The 22,405-nt window shown below is 40.3% G+C and overlaps 1 protein-coding gene across 1 annotated transcript in view; it reads left to right on the forward strand.

The window, feature by feature from the left end:
- The window catches only part of LOC134353866 (potassium channel subfamily K member 10-like), a 45,285-nt gene extending 23,234 nt beyond the window's left edge, over positions 1-22,051 (forward strand). Inside the window, exons 5-7 of the mRNA XM_063062391.1 lie at positions 475-661; positions 11,103-11,245; positions 19,230-22,051. Coding sequence (XP_062918461.1) covers positions 475-661; positions 11,103-11,245; positions 19,230-19,835 — 936 coding nt within the window. The 3' untranslated portion in view covers positions 19,836-22,051. The remainder of the gene's footprint in view (positions 1-474; positions 662-11,102; positions 11,246-19,229) is intronic.
- The last annotated feature ends 354 nt before the right edge of the window (positions 22,052-22,405 follow it).

Consider the following 22,405-nt stretch of genomic DNA (forward strand, 5'->3'; position numbering starts at 1 on the left):
TTTTCAATCCTGAAGACGAATCTTCGACTGTTTATTCATTTCCATAGATGCTGTCTGACTTGCTGAGTTCCTCCAGCATTTTGCGTGTGTTGCTTTGGATTTCCAGCATCTGCAGAATTTCTCGTGCCCAAAATCTATTTGTACATTTCTTGAAATGTTCTATTTTTTCACAAGGTATTTTGTGACCCTAATAGTGAGGGAGTTAGATATGGCCCTTGTGGCTAAAGGGATCAGGGGGTATGGAGGGAAGGCTGGTACAGGGTTCTGAGTTGAATGATCAGCCATGATCATACTGAATGGAGGTGCAGGCTCGAAGGGCCGAATGGCCTACTCCTGCACCTATTTTCTATGTTTCTATATTTCTATTCATTATATTTATTTCCATGTTATTTCAGTATCTAGCAGTTTGCATTAATTCAATTTATGCCATCAGCTTTAAAAGTAAAACTTAATTATTACTTCTTTTGTTTTCAGAAAAAGCAAGTGAGTCAAACTAAAATACGAGTCATCTCCACAATCCTTTTCATTTTAGCGGGTTGCCTTGTTTTTGTGACTATCCCAGCAATTATTTTTAAACACATCGAAGGATGGACAACACTGGACTCCATCTATTTTGTTGTTATCACCTTGACAACAGTAGGATTTGGTGACTATGTAGCAGGTAAGCAGTTTACTGCATTTGCTCTATCACAAATACAAACGTGTGGTTTTAACAAAGTATCACTATTGTTGTTCGGTTTAGAGATTAACTTCACATTTAGAGATTTATGATGGGACCAAACTACTGAGTATGACCAGAACGGGTGATCAAATTCCAGTTTGATGGTGCTACGAGCTGCTGAACTAGGGATGAATGTCCATTTGAGACAAGGATCTAAGCTGTTCCAGTGCAAAACCAGGCAAGCCAGTGATTGAAAGATAATGATGTTCTGAGCTGATCCTTGGCAGGAAGGGCAGTGCAGTACCTCTGCTTAATTGGGTCTAGCAAGGGAAACAGCTCTAACATAAATCTTAACTGAATTTCTGTTCCAGCTCAACCTCAATTCAGAAATTTTTTAAAATTTATATCGAAATAAATATAATGATTTCATGCTTTTAATTGAAAATGCCCCTTAATGTTAGACAAAAACCCAATGCATCCCAGATGTCCCAGAATTCACTTAAAGCACAATTGGGCAACCTCTGGTGCATGATCCAATTTATGTTTTAATGTAATTTCTTTAGCTAGAGTGTGGTAAATCTGGAATTTATTGCTACAGATGGTTGTGGAGGCCACGTCATTGGTATATTTAAAGGGGAGGGTGACAGGTTCTTCAGCAAAGGTTGAGAGGAGAAGTCAGGAAAATAGGACTGAGAGGGAAAGTAAATCAGCCATGATAGAATGGCAGAGCAGACTTGGTGGGCAGAATGGCCTGATTCTGTTCCTATCTCAAGGTAAAATTAACTATTAATTCTTGACTGTATTCGAGGCTGAGAAAAGTCTTTATGCTATGGATGAATAAAGAAATATAGGGATCAGCTGAGAACTTTGAATGGAGTTCATGATCACTTTTATTGCTATAGCTGATTCAAGGGTCAAAGAGCTATTTATTCTATTACATCTAATGTTTTAAAAATTTTATTATGTGCCAAGGTTAGAATTAACTGTTGGCCTGTGCAGGGAGGACACCGCTCCTATTTGCCAAAGTAGTATCAAAATTTTTGCACCAACTCGTTGACGTGCCCTGAACATTAAATCTCTCATGAGGCAATGCAATCAGGCAGTATATCCAAATGGAATTGATTTAAGTATGTGCAGGATCATTGAGGTCAATGTGATTTTGTGAGATCCTTGGTGAGCCTAAATTATTTCTTTGTGAGCATAAAGATCACACGGTAAGACAATCACTTCTGATCCATGATTACAACAGCAAAACTGAACACTGAACACAAAACCCGGCTTCATTGACAGCTGGCCTCAAGGCAAATAAATTATTGAGTTTATATTACTGTAAACTGAATCTAGATTAATGTGGCTTTATTGCAGTGTCAACAGGAGAAATGGACCTACTCAGCCTTCAGTTAAGTCTGGTCAGATGAGAATGTTGGATTAGAATCATAGATTCATTGAGCCATACAGCAGAGAAATCTATGCCAACCATCTTGTGCTTAACTATACTAATTATATTGATAAGCCCTTGATCCATATAACATTACCACCATTACCAACACCATCATTTTTTGCATAATTTGTGAAGTCCAAGTTTAGTGCAATATGGTCGTAATGTTGTTAAGCTGTAGTGATTAAGGTTTTGCCAGCTAGTTCAAGAAGTAAATGGCAGAAGGGAAGTAGCTTTCTTGAATCTGGCGGTGTGGGACTGAGTTCTAATATGGATTTGCCAGAGCAGCTGGGCAATGGCAATTGTAGAAGAATCTGAAGTGGACAAGGTTGTCCAGTTATGTAATGATTGTAGGTGACAGTGAACCAGGCAGCTGCTGATGAACGGTTGAAATGGTCATTTGAAAAACAAAAACTTGAACATGCTGTGAATCTCAAATATAAACAGAAAACACAGGAAGTGCACAGAGGGTCAGGCAGTATCTGTGAAAAGAGGCAAAGAGTTAACATTTCAGGTTGAGGACCCTTTGTCAGAACTGGAAAGATTCCTCATGAAAAGCCTTTGACCTGAAATGTGAACACTATTTCTGGTTCTACAGATACTGCCTGAGCTCCGAGTGTTTCCAACACATGCTCTTTTTTAATTCAGAAGTATAGATACATCACAGGATCTATATGCAAAGTTTTCACCAAGGTAGTTTCATTTATCTGTTGATTATGGATAAGGAGTGTGAGCATTATTTGACAAATAAAATACATAAAATCTGAATTTTACATACATTTACCTTATGATGTGAATTCAAAACACCATTCAAATTATCATGGATAAGAAAATATAAATTATTGTCAATGGAATTAAGTTGATGAACTAATAACCACAAGTACCGATGATGAAAACATTAGAATGTAACTACGTAAACACATTGATGAACTCAAAAGATTTAAATATGCATTCTTACAGAAAAAAAGTTATCTTGGATGAAAAGGTTATGCAAATGGATTGCAACCAGTCAAAGAAAAAAGTGGGAACAATGTGAAGGCAAGAAAACTTGAAAACATTGCAGAACTTAAGCCATTCCTTGTTGTAGTGTAAGGCAATAAAACAACTTCCGTCAGTTCTGATGACATTGCATGCGTGAAGAAGAAAGGCAAAAAATGAATTTGAGGCAACAACAAAAAAATCAACAATGTTTGTGCTTAAAAAAATAGAGAAAAATCAGGCTCAGACTGAGAAGAAGGTAACAGAAATTTTTCTGGAGTGAAAAATGTTTCATCAGTTGCGAAAGGCTTGACCTTTACTTTAGTCACAAGCTGTAAATTCTGGCTTTGTTCACAAATCCTGGTCTAAGTCAGCAGTTTTGATAATGGCTGCAAAGATGGAGCATTCTTTTTTTTCAATGTGATCACATGATTGAAAGTAGAAGTTTCATAATGGTACTGTGTATGTATGGCTATCACATTGAAAATGGTAAAAGATGATTTACAGAAGATCAGCTGTCAAAAGGAACTGTTTTCAAATGAATAGATAAGAATAAATCTGAGGGTTCAAGTATTACAACAGATATAGATTATGTAACATTTTGTTAATCTTGGGTAATGCCATGTTGCTCAACAAATTATAATCCTGCTGAATTACAGTTACTGTGGATTCCCGTTAGTTAGAACACATTGGCACCGGTATATTTTGGCCCAATTATGCGGCTGCCCCAATTCCCGAAATTTCATGGAAATAATTTAAAAAGTATAAAAAAGTCAAATATCTGTTTAACTAAGTAACAAATTATGTATTTAAATGAAATACAGAAAAAATTAAAACACTACCAATACTACAGCAGTGCTATGAAATGGTATTAGTTCCTCATACTTACCAATGGAGGACACAACTGTGTACACAATCCAGTGTACACAACTGTGTTCCTTTGAACGACTGTAACTGAACAAAATCCGTGCAGACACCTAGTGAAGATAATGGGCAGGCTTCATTCAAAGTTTTTGATGATTACATCCTCCAAATCTTCACTTTTATTGTAACATTCAAGATGATTGTCAATGCCTTCAAATTCTTTGAATTTCTTAACTTGTTGAAGTAGTGCAATTGTTTCATTTCCACTCCCAGTGGTTTCTGGCATCTCTGAGCCTGAAGGCTTGCAAACCACAGCGAGCAAAACAGTTCCAAATTGTCTCGCTGCTTATCTCCCACCAAAATTACTGCTTTTTGAACACAAAGTAATGCAACCAACGCTACTTCAAACTGCTTGCTCTAAGCAGGGTGTAGTGTCTAACGGCCACAGAAGTGCACATGACCGATTGGTTAAAAACTGTTCAGCAACTGTCCTCTGTCCCAATTAAGCTGCTTCATGTCCCAAATAAACAAAGTGAATCCTGGCTCTTTTCTCAATTAGTTTTTGGTCTTTAAGAGTTGTTCCTAGTAGGCAGTTGACCCGACTCACCAATGGCCCAATTAACGTGAAGGCTCGGAGTACAACTGAGTTTAGCTCATCAAATAATGAGGGGTGGAAGAGAAGCAGTAAGGACCCAAAAAAAATCATGACTCAAGCCACAGAGGCAGACATAGGTGACATAACCTGTGTGTTGACAGCACCAGGCAGATCAGATGTTTGGAAATGGGATGTTGCAGTAATAGACTGTGCTGACATTGGAGAGGATCCAGAGGAGGTCCACAAGGATGATTCCAGGAATGAAAGGGTTATCATACAAGGAACGTTTGATGGCTCTGGGTCTGTAATCGCTGGAATTCAGAAGGATGAGGGGGCTCTCACTGAAACCTTTCGAATGTTAAAAGGCCTAGAGAGAGTAGATATGGTAAGGATGTTTCCCATGGTGGGAGAGTCTAGGACAAGAGGGCACAGCCTCAGGATAGAGGGGCGCCCTTTCAAAACAGAGATATGGAGAAATTTCTTTAGCCAAAGGCTGATGAATTTGTGGAATTTGTTGCCACATGCAGCTGTGGAGGTCAGGTCATTGGTTTATTTAAGGCAGAGATTGATAGATTCTTGACTGGACATGGCATCAAAGGTTACGGGGAGAAGGCCAGGAACTGGGGTTGAAGAGAAGGTAGATAAAAAGGATCAGCCATGATTGAATGGCGGAGCAGAATCGATGGGCCAGATGGCCTAATTCTGCTCCTATGTCTTATGGTCTTATGAAGTATGTAGACAAAGAGGAGATGAAACTGGAAGTGTGCACTTAATTCATTTAATTTCTGCAAGAGATACACAACAAAATATCAAAGAGTGATGCACATATGTATCCCAAAGATTGTATTCCAGAGATTGATCCAATAGAACCTATGGAAGCTGGGACCGAAATGACACAGAATTTAGCCAAACTGAATCTGGCAGTGATACTTTCCCCAGGTCAAGAGTATGACACAATTTCAATTCTTTGAGAAAGTGAAAGAAAATCTGTGGAACGGGTTAAATCTGCAAAAAAAAAACACGTCAAAATGTGAATCATTCTTTTAGTTCAGAATTGGGAAAGGTGTTTTGTGTATGTGTATGATGTATGCATTCTTGCACAGTGCGTGCATGAAGTGTGAAATTAACAAGATACTTGTGGTTTTGCAGCTCCCCATGTCTCATAGTAATTTATTATATTCTTATCACTATAGCACCTCAAACAGAATAAAAACACACATATATTAAACCCAAGGTAGATACAAATGTATTGTAGTGAAGTTCAAGCTATAATGAAAAAACTATTGTGTGAATCTATATTAATATGACAGTTAAAATCTGTCAATTTTTGCTGGATTGGTGCAGATGGTTATGCAGACAAAATGAGAAGACTAGTGCTACCCTCAGTAGCTTTAGCTCTTCCCAAACCTGATACAATATTATATATGATCAATAGGTGTGGATGTATATTCCAGCATTGTCTCTTTTTTTTTTGTCATGCACTTAGTGTTGTAGTGCAGTAAATGAAACCACCATTTTCAGTTCAACAGCTTCCACAACCATGGAATATGTGGCCAGATATTTGAAACAAGTGCTGGAAAATGTTCAAGGTCAGGCAGCACATGTGGCAGACAGGAATCTTTTCCACAGACGCTGTTTGACCTACAGGGTGTTTCTAGCATCTAAAATTTTCCTTTTATTTACATCGATCAGATAATTTGTTCTGTCAGATGTTGTTTAAGGATTAAATAAGAACAGAAAGCAGATATTACCATCGTAATAAATTGTTACCACTGGACTTGCGCTGCTCCCTCATCCTGCTTTTGTTGTGACTTTTGGAACAAATACATCTTCTTTGAAAATACCCTGTAAATTGCAGGAAAGTAATATCTGTGATTCAATATCAAATTATTAGCTAGCTATTCTATTGTTGCTAATACTCTGTGGAGAAACTATACAGTAAATATAACTGTAGAAAATTTAGAAATGATTGGAACAAGTGAATGAATGAAATGGTAGTTTTTGCTTAAACGTGTTGATTTAATTCATCTAACGTTTTAACTCTTGGTGCTTTACTCTTTGCCTTCGTATTATAAACCTTGGAAAAGTGCTGATAGATCACTCCCCAGTGCTGTGACGTAGGACAATTATGAAGCTTGTGGACCTAAAATGGCAAAAACAAATAACAAAATAAATTGAAAAAAGAAGCAGAGATTTCACTTTGACAGGAAAATACATTGCCGAGTTTTAGTTTTCACTGAAGTAGCCCAAGCAGTGCCATTTGAGAGCATGCTTTGATAAGTAGACCAATTTTATGGGGTTTCTGATGACACTCCTGTCCTGAAGAAGGGTCTCGGCCCAAAACATTGACTGTGTATTCTCATCCATCCATAGATGCTGCCTGACCTGCTGAGCTCCTCCACTACATTGTGTGTATTGCTCTGGATTTCCAGCATCTACAGTACCTCTTGTGTTTATTGGGTTTCCATTGGTTGGCTTCATGTATTTTTTGATACTTCTCTAACTGCAGGGTTGTGTGTCACGATAATATCATTGCATAATGCATTATGCTGAGTGAAGATGTAAATAATTGAAAGAGTGTTGATGCACAATATAAATCAATGTAAATAAACTTTACAGAGGATTAGAACAATAGCAACAGGATAAATCAGGCAGATGCATATGCTGCAGGCAATTAGGAAGGCAAGTGGTGCCTTTGCCTTCGTAATGAGAGAATTTGAGTGCAAGAGTAAGGCTGCCTTACTGCAGTTATATAGGGCCTTGGTAAGGTTATACCTGGAGTATTGAATGCAACATCAAGCAAGCTCTGGACGAATTGAGCGTTGTGATCAATAGGCAAGAAACAGCACATGCTGATGCCTTCCCCATCATTATGGGGGATCTTAACCAGAACAGCTTGAAACAAACCACTTGTAGCACCAGAGGAACCATCACACTGGGCCACTGTTACACCACCATCAAAAGTGCTTACCATGCTATCCCACGCCCACACTTTGGAAAGTCTGATCACCTGGCTGTACTTCTACTCCCTGAGTTTCGGCAGAGACTGAAGACTGCAACACCAGTAGTGACGACCAAAAAGATATGGACAAGGGAGACGCAGGAGTGCTTATAGGACTGCTTTGAATCGGTAGACCTGATTGTATTTAGGGATTCAGCTTCGAATTTGAATGAGTATGCCACAGTTGTTACCGATTTCATTACAACCTGCGTGGGTGAATGTATGCCTACGAAAACTTACTGTACATTCTCAAACCAAAAGCCACAGATAAACCAGGAGCTTCGTAGTCTATTGAGGGCTAGTGTTGTGGCATTCAAGTCTATACGAGAAAACCAGGTATGACTTGCTGAGAGCTATTTCAAAAGCAAAGGAATAATTCTGAATGAGGTTGGAGGCGAAATCGGATGCACATCAACTCTGGCAGGGGGTCTGCGGGCCATTACTTCCTACAAAGTGAAACCCAACTGCATAAGTGGCAGTGATGCATCACTCCCAGATGAGCTCAACCTATTTTATGTTGCTAAGAAAGGGAGGATAAAACTACAGCTATGAGGATCCCTGCAGCACCCAATGACCCTGTGATCTCTGTCTCAGAGACTGATGTCAGGCTGTCTTTCAAGAGGGTGAACCCTTGCAAGGCGACAGACACCAATGACATACCAGGCAAGGCTCTGAAAACCTGTTCCAACCAATTGGCAGGGGAGTTCAAAGACATTTTCAATCTCTCGTTGCTACAGTTGGAAGTTCCCACCTGCTTCAAAAGGGCGACAATTACACGTGTGCCCAAGAAGAGCAGGGTTAGCTGCCTTCACGATGATTGTCTAGTGGCACTCACATCTACGAGTGGTTGGTTATGGCTAGAATCAACTCTTGTCTCAGCAAGGACCTGGACCCACTGCAATTTGCTTATTGCCACAATAGGTCTACAGTGGACACGATCTCTTTGGCTCTCCACGTGGCCAAATACCTATGTCAGGATGCCGTTTATTGACCACAGCTCAGCGTTTAACACCATCATTCCTACAGTTCTGATTGGAAAAACTCGAGAACCTGGACATCTGTACCTCCCTCTGTAACTGGATCTATGATTTCCTAATCAGAAGACCATAATCTGTATGGATTGGAACTAACACCTCCACCTCGCTGACAATCAACACTGGCACACCTCAGGGATGTGTGCTTAGCCCACTGCTCTACTGTCTCTAAACCCATGACTGTGTGGTTAGGCGCAGCTCAAATACCATCGATAAATTTGCTGACTATACAAACATTCTTGGCAGAATCTCAGATGGTGATGAGAACATGTACAGGAGCGCAATACACCAGCTAATTGAGTGGTCTCACAGCAACAACCCTGCACTTAATGTCAGTAAGACCAAAGAACTGATTATGGACTTCAGAAACGGTAAGATGAGAGAACATACAACAGTCGTCAAAGAGGGATCAGAAGTGGAGAGAGTGAGCAATTTCAAGTTCCTGGGTGTCAATATCGCTAAGGATCTAACCTGGACCCAACATCTCGATACAGCTATTAAAAAGAGCATCCTACCTGGCTTCATCACTGTCTGGTGGGGTGGGGGCGGGGGAAGGTTACCGCACAAGATCGAAGTAAGTTGCGGAGTATTGTAAAATTAGTCAGGCCCATCATGGGCTCTATCCTCCTTAGTCTCCAGGCCATCTTCAAGGAGCAGTCCCTCAAAAAGGCGACATCCATCGTTAAGGACCCCCACCACCCAGACATGCCCTCTTCTCACTGTTACTGTCAGGAAGGAATGGCAGAAGCCTGAAGCCACATGCTCAGTGATTCAGGAATAGTTTCTTCCCCTCTGCCTTCAATTTCTGAATGGATATTGAACCCCTGAACACTACTTAATGATGTTTTAATTCCTATTTTTGCACTACTATTTTAATTTAACGCTGCTAATAGCCTCCTGGCTCAGTGGTGAGAAGGTCACCTTTCATAAACAATATAGTCTAGGGTCGGTATGATTTAGGTTCAACCAAACAGGAAAGTTAGGATGTTTCAATGAATGGAATGGTGATTTGAGTGAATACTGTGTAATTACTGCCCCCACACAGTTATCAGTCGGCAAGAAATAACAGATTGTACACTGCATACAATTACAAAGTAAGTGTATTGACTAATTTCAGCTTTATCAAACAGTTATTAATAGAACAAAAAGAAAAAATTAATAAAAGAGCCCATTACAACTAAACAAGTCTAAATATGCACAGGCATTGGAGCTCGTGTTGTCCAAAAGCTGGGTATGACCATTACTCACAGCACTGAATTCTCATCACCAATCACCAACAGAACTTCCCATCTTGGACTCTTTCATCTCACAAAGCCTCTTCCCACCAGATCGAATCCTATGGGCTACCTTCTCAATCTTCTCTGCCTCCCCCCCCATAGACCACAAACCCCACCAGTGTCTGTCACAAATCTCTCTCTGCCGCCAAGCTCTCTCTAGAACCTTCTCCCAATTCCACCATCCTGATTGGCTGACACAACATTCCTAAGTTGAACATCATAGCCCCTTATCTTTAGCTGAAACCAAAACATTCTACCAGTAGGACACACTGCCTTACAGAAAGCTATGAAATACCCTACATTAGGAGTAAAAATGTAAATAAACCAGGGCATTACACTATTATCTTGTATTGCTGCTGCAAAGTTAACAAATTTCACACCATATGCCGGTGATATTAAACCTGATTCTGATTCTGATTGTTGCTACAGAGGAGAGAGAATAGGTAAGTTTAGAAGAGTGAATCACGACCTCATGGTAATGTGCTAAATTCTTCAATGGTTCAAAAGAGTTGATATTGGGAGCATACTTCCTCTGGTAAGAAGTTACAATCCAGAGATCGCATTTACCTGACTGGGGTAAAGCATTTGAAATAAAGAGAAATTCCATTACTCAAAGGCTGGCGGATCTTTGGATTTCCCTACCCTGGATGGCCTTTGAAGCTCTGGAACTGATTGCAATGAAAACTGAATCTGGTAGATATCTGGGAAGTATAGGGTTCACTGGATTCGGGAATAAACCAGGAAAACAATGTTTGAGGTTGAATGCCAGAGCAGGCTCAATGGGCCGAATTGTCTATATCTGCTCCAATTGTTTGTACTGTAACACCAAATGTTGAAATTAGACAAACAACAGTCTGTATTGTATTCCAGTACAAACTGACAGAAAGACATTTGTAGACAGATTGTTGATTTCTCATTGAAAAATATAAATTTAGCTTTTTGATTCCATCTTGATGTACAGTAGGACAGTTTCATTCAAACTAATAAGCCAACTCAAGGTCAATGTTCTTAAAACTGATAATGTTTCTATTAGTATTGATGAAAACTTTGGTGAACTTGAATTGGACATCACTGATGTTTCTGGCCATGCTGGTGCCTGGTCCCTGTGTTTCCACTGTTACTGAATAATTTCCTCAGGTGGTGGAATTCAGGATAACTATTACAGAGAAATTAAATCATCATTTTTCAATTTAGAAAGAAGCAACTAAAAGTTGAATTCTATGTACTCAGCTTCATGTCATCTATTTTGTGCAGGTGGAAACATAACTATCCTTTATCGAGAATGGTATAAGCCTTTGGTCTGGTTCTGGATCTTGGTTGGCCTGGCTTACTTTGCAGCTGTCCTCAGCATGATCGGAGACTGGCTGCGTGTGATATCCAGGAAAACAAAGGAGGAGGTAAGATGTTATATTTGCTCCTGTAAACATCACTAAACTATTTATAGGAGTGGGGCTTTGTGATGGAATAGATTAAGATTGTTTCCCAGATCCATTTGTCTCTGGCAACAAATCTATAACAGGTTCAATTCTATCAGGAGCAATGCCAAAGTAGACAGAGCATGACTGAAAATATACTTTATCTTACATGGTCATGGCCAGTGATTCCCAGGAGTCAGTGAGATGTTGCTTTTCTTCAAGGAAGCTTTGTGCATGTTGCTCAATCTTTTCCTCTGCCTGGCTTGTCATCTCTTCCCTTGATTGGGACAGGTTGTCCGATGTTGGGTGTGAGAATTATAGAACCTGATCCACTATAATTGTGCTCTTGAAGATGGAGATGTTGCCCTGGAAAAAGGCGCTGATATTGGTTTGCTTATCATTCAGAGAATTTGAGAGATTTTGCAGATTAGCTTTATGGTGCCCTGAGGTGGACGCTGTGGGCATTCTTGACCTTAGGAGTGTACAGGAGTGCAGGGATCAATGTTGCTCTGCATATAGGTACTGAAAATCACTTCATTTGTTTGTTCACACTGAGAGGGAGATCAGACAGGTCTGAAAACAAACACATAAACAGGAAGTTCTGGAATCATTCAGCAGATCAGGCAGAATATGTGGAAAGTGAAACAAAGTTGATGTTCCAGGTGTAAACTGAAACATTCATTCTGTCCTCATTAGTCCCTGAAATTTTAACTACTTTTCTCTTTCCACTAAGTGAACAAGCTGAGTAGCTCCAGCATTTCCTATTTGAGCATCTGCTTTTAAAAAAAAACTTCATTTGAATACTGGAAGTTCAGCTAAGGGATAAGGAATGTGTGGTATGTCCTGGGGCAGGACAATGTGTGGGTTTTTAAAGCAAAAACAAAATTGTTCAATGCCACATGAATCTTCAACTGGAAAATGTTCTGGGTGATTCATAAAAACTTACCGGTGTGCCATTAGTCTTTTAGTTTTACTGCTGAAAACTTTAAATGTATTTCATTTCTTACTGAGTGGTCACTGTAGGAGTAATAAAGAGACTTTGGACACCTTGGGTGTAATAGAGAGTGACACCCTCTCACATAGTGCAAACAATGAAATAGGTATTTTTTAGTATCCAGGGGTACATTGGACTGTGCAATTGGAGGTCACTATGTGGGCTTTACATTTTGGAATATGAAGCAGGTGCAAACATTAGACATAGTCTTTAACAGCCAATTCTTTGAGCTCTACTCCTAATATTGACACTATGGAGTACAGAATCTTGTTGAAGTTATTTGAATACTTAAATCCAGGTCTCCTTTCCAGCCATGTGTTAGAGTTTTTGTCTTTTTTTTCAGCACATTACAGGCCCTTCGGCCCACAATGTTGTGCCGACCATGTAACCAACTCTAGAAACTGCCTAGAATTTTCCTAGCGCATAGCCCCCCATAGCTCCTTGTACCCATCTAAAAGGCTCTTAAAAGACCTATTGTATCCGCTTCCACCATTGCCACCGGCATTGCGTTCCACGTGGAATATTGATTCTCAGGAATATTGCCGCCAAAAATGCTCTTTGCCCGTTCTGGTTTCCATCGGTTAACTGGTCTGTAGTTATCTCTGATAAACTATCATCAGTCACTTTTGGCATATGCTGATGCAGTTTTTGCCCCATTACAGTTACCAAGTGATACGCCACTGCAGAGCTGCTGACAAGTTCACAGTAGCTGCAGCGTGTTCCCATTCAATACATTCGTTTACTAGGCAACCCGCAACACAATATCCCTGCAGTTAAATGAAGTGGTAGAGTTAATTATGATTGGCCTTAATTAGAGAGGGTGTGTTGTGGTCTCTAAACATGGCCCTTAGATATTGATGGGTGAACCAAAGACTGCTAAGAACCTGAACCCTTGGAAAATGATCTCCCCATCAAATATATTGAAACTATAGTTTGTAAGACACTGCAGGCTTCACCCAAAAGGCAGAAATACACAGGCAAAACAGCGACACAGGAAGTTAAGTGCTAAATGCCAAGAATAATATATTGAGGGTACATTTTCAACTCAATCATGACTTTTATTCAGATTTAAATGATCATTTGTACAGGCAAGGTGCATTGTACATAGACGCACCAAGGTCATGAATTGAATTAAAAATAGACTTTGTTTCCTTTATTGATCACAAAATTCAATTCAGGAAACATCTGGGTCTGACACAGTCATCACTAGTAAGGCTTCACAATTCTACTCGAGCATTGCAAAAGCTAAGGTTAACTGTAAGGTTTTAAAACTAAATTGCAAACTTAGTGGAAAACACTAAATCTAAAGATGTCACAAACATTAATGAATGCCCGTTTCCATAACAACCCATGACACATTCACCAGCATTGCATGGATCCAGAACACTTGAGGGACCTGCTGAGATGGGTGTATTTAAAGGCTTCACTCTAAAGGGTGCACCAGACTGAAATGAAGTTAGGATGTCTCCATTTAGTACCTAGGGATCATTAAAAACATTAATTAGCTCACACTGTTGTTTATTGTAGATAGATTCAAGAGGTAATTTTGTTTTTAAATCTAGAGGCTCAGTATCAGAACAATCAAAAATAATTCTTCAATTAAAAGAAAATCCAGACCGAATTTTGCAAATTGTGCCCAACACCAGTACTTATTCCCATTAGCCAAGCTAACCTGGTCCAGGTCTGAAACACAGATATCACCGGCCTGGACAATTCCAGCACTGATCAAGGAGGAATGGAACAGGGACAGGACCTCAAATGCCATTTTTATGGGATGCTTGAGCAAGAAATACAAAAGAAAAGGCTTTGGAAATGAGTAGGGGAGTGGGATAAGTGGAGAGCTTTTCCAAGAAGCTGGCACAAATATTATGATCAAAATAGTCTCTTTTGCATTTCTGGGAGGACTGGCATGATCGTTTTACCATCTCAATCAAACTTTGGAACTTCACACAAAGCAGCACACTCCTGGCACAGTAGGGAAGTTTTTAGTTTAGTCTCTTTATGGAATACAGGCATTTCTGGCAAAGAAAATAGTGTTCATTCCAAATTGTTCCTGAAAAGGTGATGCCAATCTAACTTCGTGAGCCACTTCAGTCCTTCTGGTAAAGGTATTCCCAGGAAATGTTGGATTTGGAATTCGGGGATATAGTGGCAGCAGCAATAAAGGAATTTTCAAGTCAGCATGGTGTGAAGAGAAACATGGTGGTCTTCCTATACACCTGCTGCCCGTGTCTCTCTGTGGTGGAGTTGTGGGAGGTGCTATTGGAGTAGTTTGGGCAAGTAACTACACTTCATTTGTAGATGGCATATACTGCAACCCTGATGCACCGGTGATGGAGGATATGAATGCTAGGGTGCCAATCAAGCAGGCTGATTTGCCCTGGATGGTGTCGAACTTCTTGAGTGCTGTTGGCATTGCACTCATCCAGGCAAGTGGAAAGTATTCCATCATGCTCCAGACTTTTTCCTTGTAGATGGTGGAAACAATTTGGGGCATCCAAGTAGATTAACACTCAGACCTTTCAAATTGGACTTGAATTGACAGCCTGTAAGGCAGCATGCTAATCTTAACCAAGGCTGGCTTTATGCCTGAACTCTGTGTTATTGTAAGGATTGCGGCTTAAGAATTCTGGAGATCTTTATTTTTATCTTTTTATTCCTCATTAGTAATATTTCCTACTTTCAGAACTCATTCTGATTTGGTGACATGTACATTAATAGTTAACATTACATATTAACATCTATAGTTGTGGTGGCTTAATCTGTCAAACTTCCTTCACACTTTCTGCCCGCCTTTCCTTCTGAAATCATAAAACTTTACAAAGCTTTGCTCTGGTATTCTCTGTTCAGATTTTGTTAGTTTTCATTGAGTTATGGAATCATACAGCATAGAAATGGGCCTTCAGCCTACCCCATCCACCATTCTGCCCATCTGCACTAATCAAATTTGCCCACATTAGGTCCCTGTCCTTCTGTGGCACCTAAACAAAGTGATTGTGTTTGATTCCAACACCTACTCTGGCAGTAGGTTCTAGATATCAACCTCCTTCTGTGTAAAAAAAGAATCGAATCCCCTTTAAAAATCCTCTACCTCACCTTAAACCGGTGCTCCCTTGCATTTGAAACCTTTATGGGGTAAAAAGTTCTGATTATCGACCTACCCTCGTCTGTCATACATATCTCCATCAGAATACCCTTCTCACACCTACACTTCAGGGAAGACAAGCCCAGCCTATTTCACCTCTCCCCATAACTAAAGATCCAGTCAACACCCTAGTGAGTCTCCCCTGCAATCAATCCTTCCCGTAGTGTGGTAACAGAACTGCACACACTACTCCAAGCGCAGTCTAACCAGATGCAGTTTGCCAAGACTGATGTTCTAGCCTTGACCTACAGTATGAAAGCAAGCATGCCTTATGCTTTCTTTGCCAGAGTATCTGCCTGCATTGCCAGTTTCTGGGAGCAGTAGATTTGAACCCCACAGAGTCTCTGTTTACCATCATTCCTCAGCACACGACTACTTACTGTATTTGTCCCACCAATATATGACTTCCCAAACTGCATCACCTTGCACTTGTTGAGAATCAGAATCAGATATATTATCACTGAAAAATGTCGTAATATTTGTTGTTTTGTGACAACAGTACAGTGCAAGACACAGAAATTACTTAAAGTCACAAAAATAAACAAACAAACGAATGAACAAATAGTGCAAATGACGCAAAATGAGGTAGTGTTTATGGGTTCAGGGGTTGCTCAGAAATCTGTTGGTGGAGGGGCAAAATCTGTGACTAAAGTATTGGGTGTGGGTCTTCGGGCTCTTACATCTCCTCCCTGATGGTAGTAATGAGAAGAGGGCATGACCTGGATGGTGAGGGTCCTTCCTGAAGTACTGCCCCTTGAAGATGTCCTCGCTGGAGGGGAGGGTTGTATCAGTGATGGAGCTCGCTGAGTCTACAACTCTCTGCAGCCTCTCGCCATCCTGTACAGTGGAGCCTCCACACCAGGCTGTGATACAACCAGTCAGAATGCTCTCTGCCACATCTGGAGAAATTTGCAAGATTCTTTGGTGACGACCAAATTTCTTCAAATGCCTGATAAAATAGAACCTTTGAGGCGCTGTCCTCATGATTGCATCAGTATGTTGGACGCAGGTTAGATCGTTTGAGATAATGACCCCAAGATCTTGTAACTGCTTACCTTTTCCACTGCTGACTCCTCGATGAAGATTGGAGTTTGTTCTCCTGGTTTCTCCTTCCTGAATTCCACGATCAATTTCTTGGTCTTGTTGAAGTTGAGTGCAAGGATAGTGTTTAGGCATCACTCAGCCAGCTGATCTGTCTCACTCCTGTATGCCTCTTTATTGTCTACAGAGATTCTGCCAACAACAGTGGTGGAATTGGTGAATTTATAATGGCATTTGAGCTGTGCCTAGACACACAGTCATGAGTGTGGTTGCGCCTGTGTTGATTACCTGTGAGAAGGTGATGTTATTACCAGCTCATGCTGACTGTGCAAATCAAGGATCCAATTGCAGAGGGAGGTACAGAGGCCTAGGTTTCAAAACTTATCAATTAGTACTGAAGGGATGATGGTGTTGAATGCCGAGTTGTAATTGATTAACAGCAGTCTGACGTATATTTTACCGTGGTCCAAAGCATAGTGGAGAACCAGTGAGACTGCTTCTGTTGTAGACTTGCTGGTGTGATTGGCGAATTGCAGTAGCTCCACATTCCTGCTGAGGCAAGAATTGTTCTAGCTATGACCAACTTCTAAATGCACTTCATCACAATGCATGTGAATGCCACCAAGCAACAGTTGTTGAGCAGCTCATCTGGCTCTTCTTGGACACCAGTATGACTGGTGCCCTTTTGAAGCAGGTGGGAACCTCAGACTGCAGCAGTGAGAGCTTGAAGACATCCTTGAACACTCCAGCCTGTGGGTTCGTACAGGTTTTAAGTTCCCTGTCAGGGACACTGTTGGGACCTGACACCTTGTGAGGGTGCACCCTCTTGAGGTACTTTCTGACGTTGACCTCGAAAGACAGAGATCACAGGTTCCCCGTGAGGATTCACACAGGTGTGATGTTACCCTCCCTCTATACAAACATGCATAAAAGACTTTGTGCTCATCTAGGAGTGAGGCATCTCTAACATTTATGCTGCTAGCTTTTGCTTCATAGGCAGACCCTGTGCATCAACTGCATCACTAACTTCCTGTGGAATTACCTTCTCTCTCTCACAACGGCCTTCCATGGGTTCTACCTGGACTTTTTGTAGGATTCTGGATCACTGGACTTGAATGCCACAGATCTATCCCTGTGATTCTCCTGGTTCATTCAGACCTCCTGGTTTGGGAAGACACAGAACACTCTTGAAGGCACACATTTATCCACGCGCTTCTTGCTGATCTGAGGATGAATCCCTGAATGTGGTGTAGTGCACCGATTCAAAGCAGACTGTGAGCTATCCTCCACCTCCCTTGACCATACACCTTCATGGCCCTCACCACCGGTGCTGCGCTCCTCAGCTTCTGCCTGTATGCCGGGAGTAGAAGTACAGCCCGGTGAACGGACTTGCCAAAGTGCGAGTGTGAGATGACAAGTTCCTGATCGTGGAGTAACAGTGATCGAGTGGGTTGGCTCCCCTGGTTTTCCAGGTGACTTATTGGTGGTAGTTGGTCAGAGACTTCTTCAACCTAGCCTGGATGAAGTCCCTGTGATGATCTGGAAGGCATCAGTGTGCACTGTCTCATGACTGTTCATTACAGTGCTCAGCTCCTCCTGTGCCATCCTGATATCTGCCCAAGATGGAATTTCATCTATCAATGATCCCCCTAGAATTACAACATATCCTGCTGTACCCTTAGACAACCTTCCTTGCTATTCATGATAATTTAAATTTCGATGTAATTTGCAAACTTACTAATCACCTCTCCGTCATTTGCACCCGTGTCAGCAGTAGATACTACAAACAATAAAGGTCCCAATCACTACGGCACATGACTAGTCACAGACTTCCAATTAGAAAACTATCCCTCATCTATTATCCACTGCCTCCTATCACCAAGCCAATTTTAGATCTAGATTGCCAGTTTGACTTGAATCCCATCTGCTCTAACCTTCTGGACCAACCTATCAGGCAAAACCTTGTCAATACCTTATAAAAGTCCATGTAGATGTTACCTACCATCCAGTTGTCATCAATCTTCTTAGTTACCTCCTGAAGAAAACTCAGTCAGATTAGTGAGAGAAGATAACCTCCACATAAAGCCAAGTTATTTATTCCCGTTCAGCTCCTCCCTTTCCGAATGTACATAAATCCTACTCGTGGAATGTTACTACCACTGACATAATGCTCACCAGCCTATGGTTACCAGGCTTCTGTCTGCTGCCCTTCCTAAATAAAAGAACTGGGGGAATTAAAATTCTGGCCAAGGAGGGGACCATTGAAACAGACACAGAGTTTTGAATTTGGAAATTTGGAAAATATTTATACAAAGATTCCTCTGTTCGCCACTAATTTTAAGCTTGCGTATGTTACTTTGATTATTAAGTTGTTTGCTCTGGAGACTGATAGAAGTTTATTAAATTGTGCAAGACATAAGTAGGATAATCAGAATCTTTGTCCCAGGGTAGAAAGGCCAAAATTTAGAGGACATAAATTTAAGGTGGGAGGAGGAAAGTTGAAAGGAGATGTGTGGGGTAAGTTTTTTTTTTACACAGCCAGCTGTACGTGCAGGAACACACTATGAGGGGTGAGGGAAACTGATACAACGGTGGCTTTTGAGAGGCTTTAAGATAGGCACATGGAAATGCAAGGAAGGGAAGGATATGGAAAAGAGACTTTGTTTGATTTGTTATGATGTTTGGTGCAGATATTGCAGGCCGAAGAGCCTGTTCCTGTGCTGAACTGTTTTGTGTTCTATTAATTCATGCTGTGCGAGAATAAATAATGATTCATGTATCTGCAGGTTGGTGAGATTAAAGCCCATGCTGCTGAATGGAAAGCTAATGTGACAGCAGAATTCAGGGAAACTCGGAGACGGTTAAGTGTGGAGATTCATGACAAACTTCAGAGGGCAGCAACGATCCGGAACATGGAGCGAAGGCGGCTTGGTTTGGACCAGCGAGCTCATTCCCTGGACATGCTCTCCCCTGAGAAACGGTTAGCATTTGCAGGTCTGGAAACAGGCCAGTTCAAAGCATCATCTCAGGAAAGTATAAACGGCAATGCTAACAGTCTGCAGCAGAAGGAGGCAAGGCAATATGACAAGCACATGCAAGGAGCGTCAGAAGACAATATCATCAATAAATGTGGATCTTCTTCGAGAGGAGTCAAGAGATACAAAAATAAAGAACTTAAAAGAGAAATAGCAGAGGATGTTAGAAAAATATATGAAACGTTTGGGAATTGTGCAGTGGATCAAGAGAAAAAGGATCATGAAGAAGAGAAAGAAAGCAACACAGATGTTCCAGCGATAACGAGTTACGTTCAGCACCCAGAGGCAGAGCATGATGGGGTAACTAATGAAACCAAAAATCCAGAGAACAGGAACTTACTTGAAAAGAAGATATAAAATTATTCAGTGAACAATGTAACAACTTTGAGGATTTTAAAAATTCTTGACATGTGCCTTATCATTTTCAAAATGTGAGAACGTTATTTTAAACACGTGCATGGTCCACGGAACCTTTAATTTGCCACTGTGATATAAGGGTTTCACTACCAAATATCAGACTTCAGCTGTTTGAAACATGACCATGTGCTTTGAGAAGGACCATACAAACATGGGGAAAATGTTAAGAGGACCTATTGCTCATTACCAATGCAGTATATTTTAGGAAGGAAGTGGATGGCTCGATACATTGTTATCAGATGTCCCACTTAATCTCTGTGTATGTTTACTACTGAGAGGATTCAACTTTGGAATATTTATTTCCTCTAATTTATTATAACTGTTATACAATTTTTAAACGTCAATTTGTGCGAACACCTTGTGCATCTGCTTGGCGTGTGCTGTATGACCCTTTTAAGATGTTACATTTGTGATAACAATAAGACTTCTGCCTGCAGAACAATGTGGCGAAGTTACATTGTTACAATGTCCTTGTGTAATTGCTAAAGAGTAACATAAGCACTGAACGAAAGTCTGCATGTTCACATCTTTGTAATTTAATATGCAACTTCTAAGACTAATCTTGATAAATGTTGATTTCTCAGGGCTCTCTTGTCCTGCTATTACAAAGTTTCCTATATTAGGTTTTAAACATTATAGGGTGTTGGGAATACTATTACACACAAGTAATGATTCAAAGAAAGCATGTTGGTTATACTGATCTATGATCATTCTCTTTGTTGTCTGTGATTCTTCTGCAATTACTACAATTAATTAGTATTGGTTCTTGAAAATTAATATCAATAAAATGAAGACAGAGCCTGTCAAAGTTAAGCAGGTATTTTTAATTGATGTTTCACCAATTTTTTCTTTTCCTTGGTATTAAGGCTACACCCTTGATTCCGTCTTCCTGTTGAAGAGGCTGGTAAAACAGGTTAGACATCCTGAAGTTGCCTAAAGTGCAGATGCTGCAGTTCAAAAAGATCAAAAAGATATTTTTCCAGGGTCAAACATTTCTCCTCTGCAGAATTCTTAATTTATAGGCCTAATTGGGAACACACAGGCAAAATTCACAGGATACCTGATATATTTATGTCAGAAATTACCCAGACTGGAACTGGCAACCTTGGATATTTACCAAGTGGTTTTGAAGTCACAAAAGACAAAGAGCTTGGAAATGCATGCTCTGAGGACTATTCTGGCTTAAACACTTTGTACACTTTAGATTCCCAATCACACCAAATTTCACAGACTTGGAGAAAGGAACTTAGTAATAACGCCTTCAGTGACTTAGCTGTGCATTTGTTAAGGCTCTGGCAATAGAATCGGGGAACGTTCCAAAATGGGCCACTGCCTATGTTCTTTTATTCCCTCTTGCCATGCCCCTCACTGCCAGAAAACCATGTGCAATCTGTTAAAGCATTTCTAGCCTGCATCAGTGGTGTTTCATTTCTGTTGTTGCAAATGTATTTGAGATTCTGTGCTGACCCATCATGAATCCTCACCAGGAGCTGGCTTCAGAAAGAAATCCTGGCTGATTTCGTGACAGTCCCAACAGGCTCACGGATAAAGCTACATGAGGTTTCTGGTGAAAATTTGGATCGTAGATTGTGGCCATGTTTTTAAGCATAGAACAATCTATGCCCAGCATATTTTGAAACAGCAGTGGAATTATGCAAGTAAAAATCAATTAAAGGGCAGATACGGAAATCTGAAATAAAACCAGAATATTCTGGAAATACTTGGGGGTCAGGCAGCATCTGAAGAAAGAGAAATAGAGTTATTGTTTCAGAGTGAAGACCGTATTGGGTTAATGTAAGATTATTTCCAACTGGTTAATTGAAAATCCAATTTTCATATTTTTTCATATTTATTTCTTTCTGTAAAGTTGTAAAATTTTTGAACTAAAGAATGAATAATTTTCAAATGTTTTCTTTCTGTGATTATTGTTTGTCAGCATCAATGACTGTGTTCCATCAGATTTCATCTCGAAGTTAAAGATAAGTAATATTCTATGAAACCCATTGAGTTTGAATTTTCATATAACTCACATCGTGAGCTCTTCAGGAGAGTAACATTTATGTCAGTGTTGTGCCATTATGTGGCATTATTTCAGCTATGGAGTGCAATGCGATTTTGCTAAACTAAAAATAAACACCAGGGAAATAACCCCTCAGTACAGGAATTTCCAAGTGCAATTTGTCCAATTACATTTGATGTTTTTAATTCTTTACCAAAATCGGAGTTTGGTACAGTAGATATACAGTATATTTCTGGCAGGGTGTAGGTGACTGATCACTCAAAGCAAGCAAATAAAGATACTTTGATCTATGTGATTAAGCATGAAAGTAGTATTGATGACAGACCATCAGTCTTTGCTACCCATGAAGCTGACAGCTGATTTGCAAGTTTCGTGCACATGTAGATGATCAAATATTTATCTTTCTCTGATTATTCCTCGATCTTCCCTCATGTACACTTCAAGCTAATCTTAAGCCTGCGGTCTCTGCTCACTCACTGCACAATCTCGT

The sequence above is a fragment of the Mobula hypostoma genome, chromosome 1, assembly GCF_963921235.1.
Source record: "Mobula hypostoma chromosome 1, sMobHyp1.1, whole genome shotgun sequence".
NCBI lineage: Eukaryota > Metazoa > Chordata > Chondrichthyes > Myliobatiformes > Myliobatidae > Mobula > Mobula hypostoma.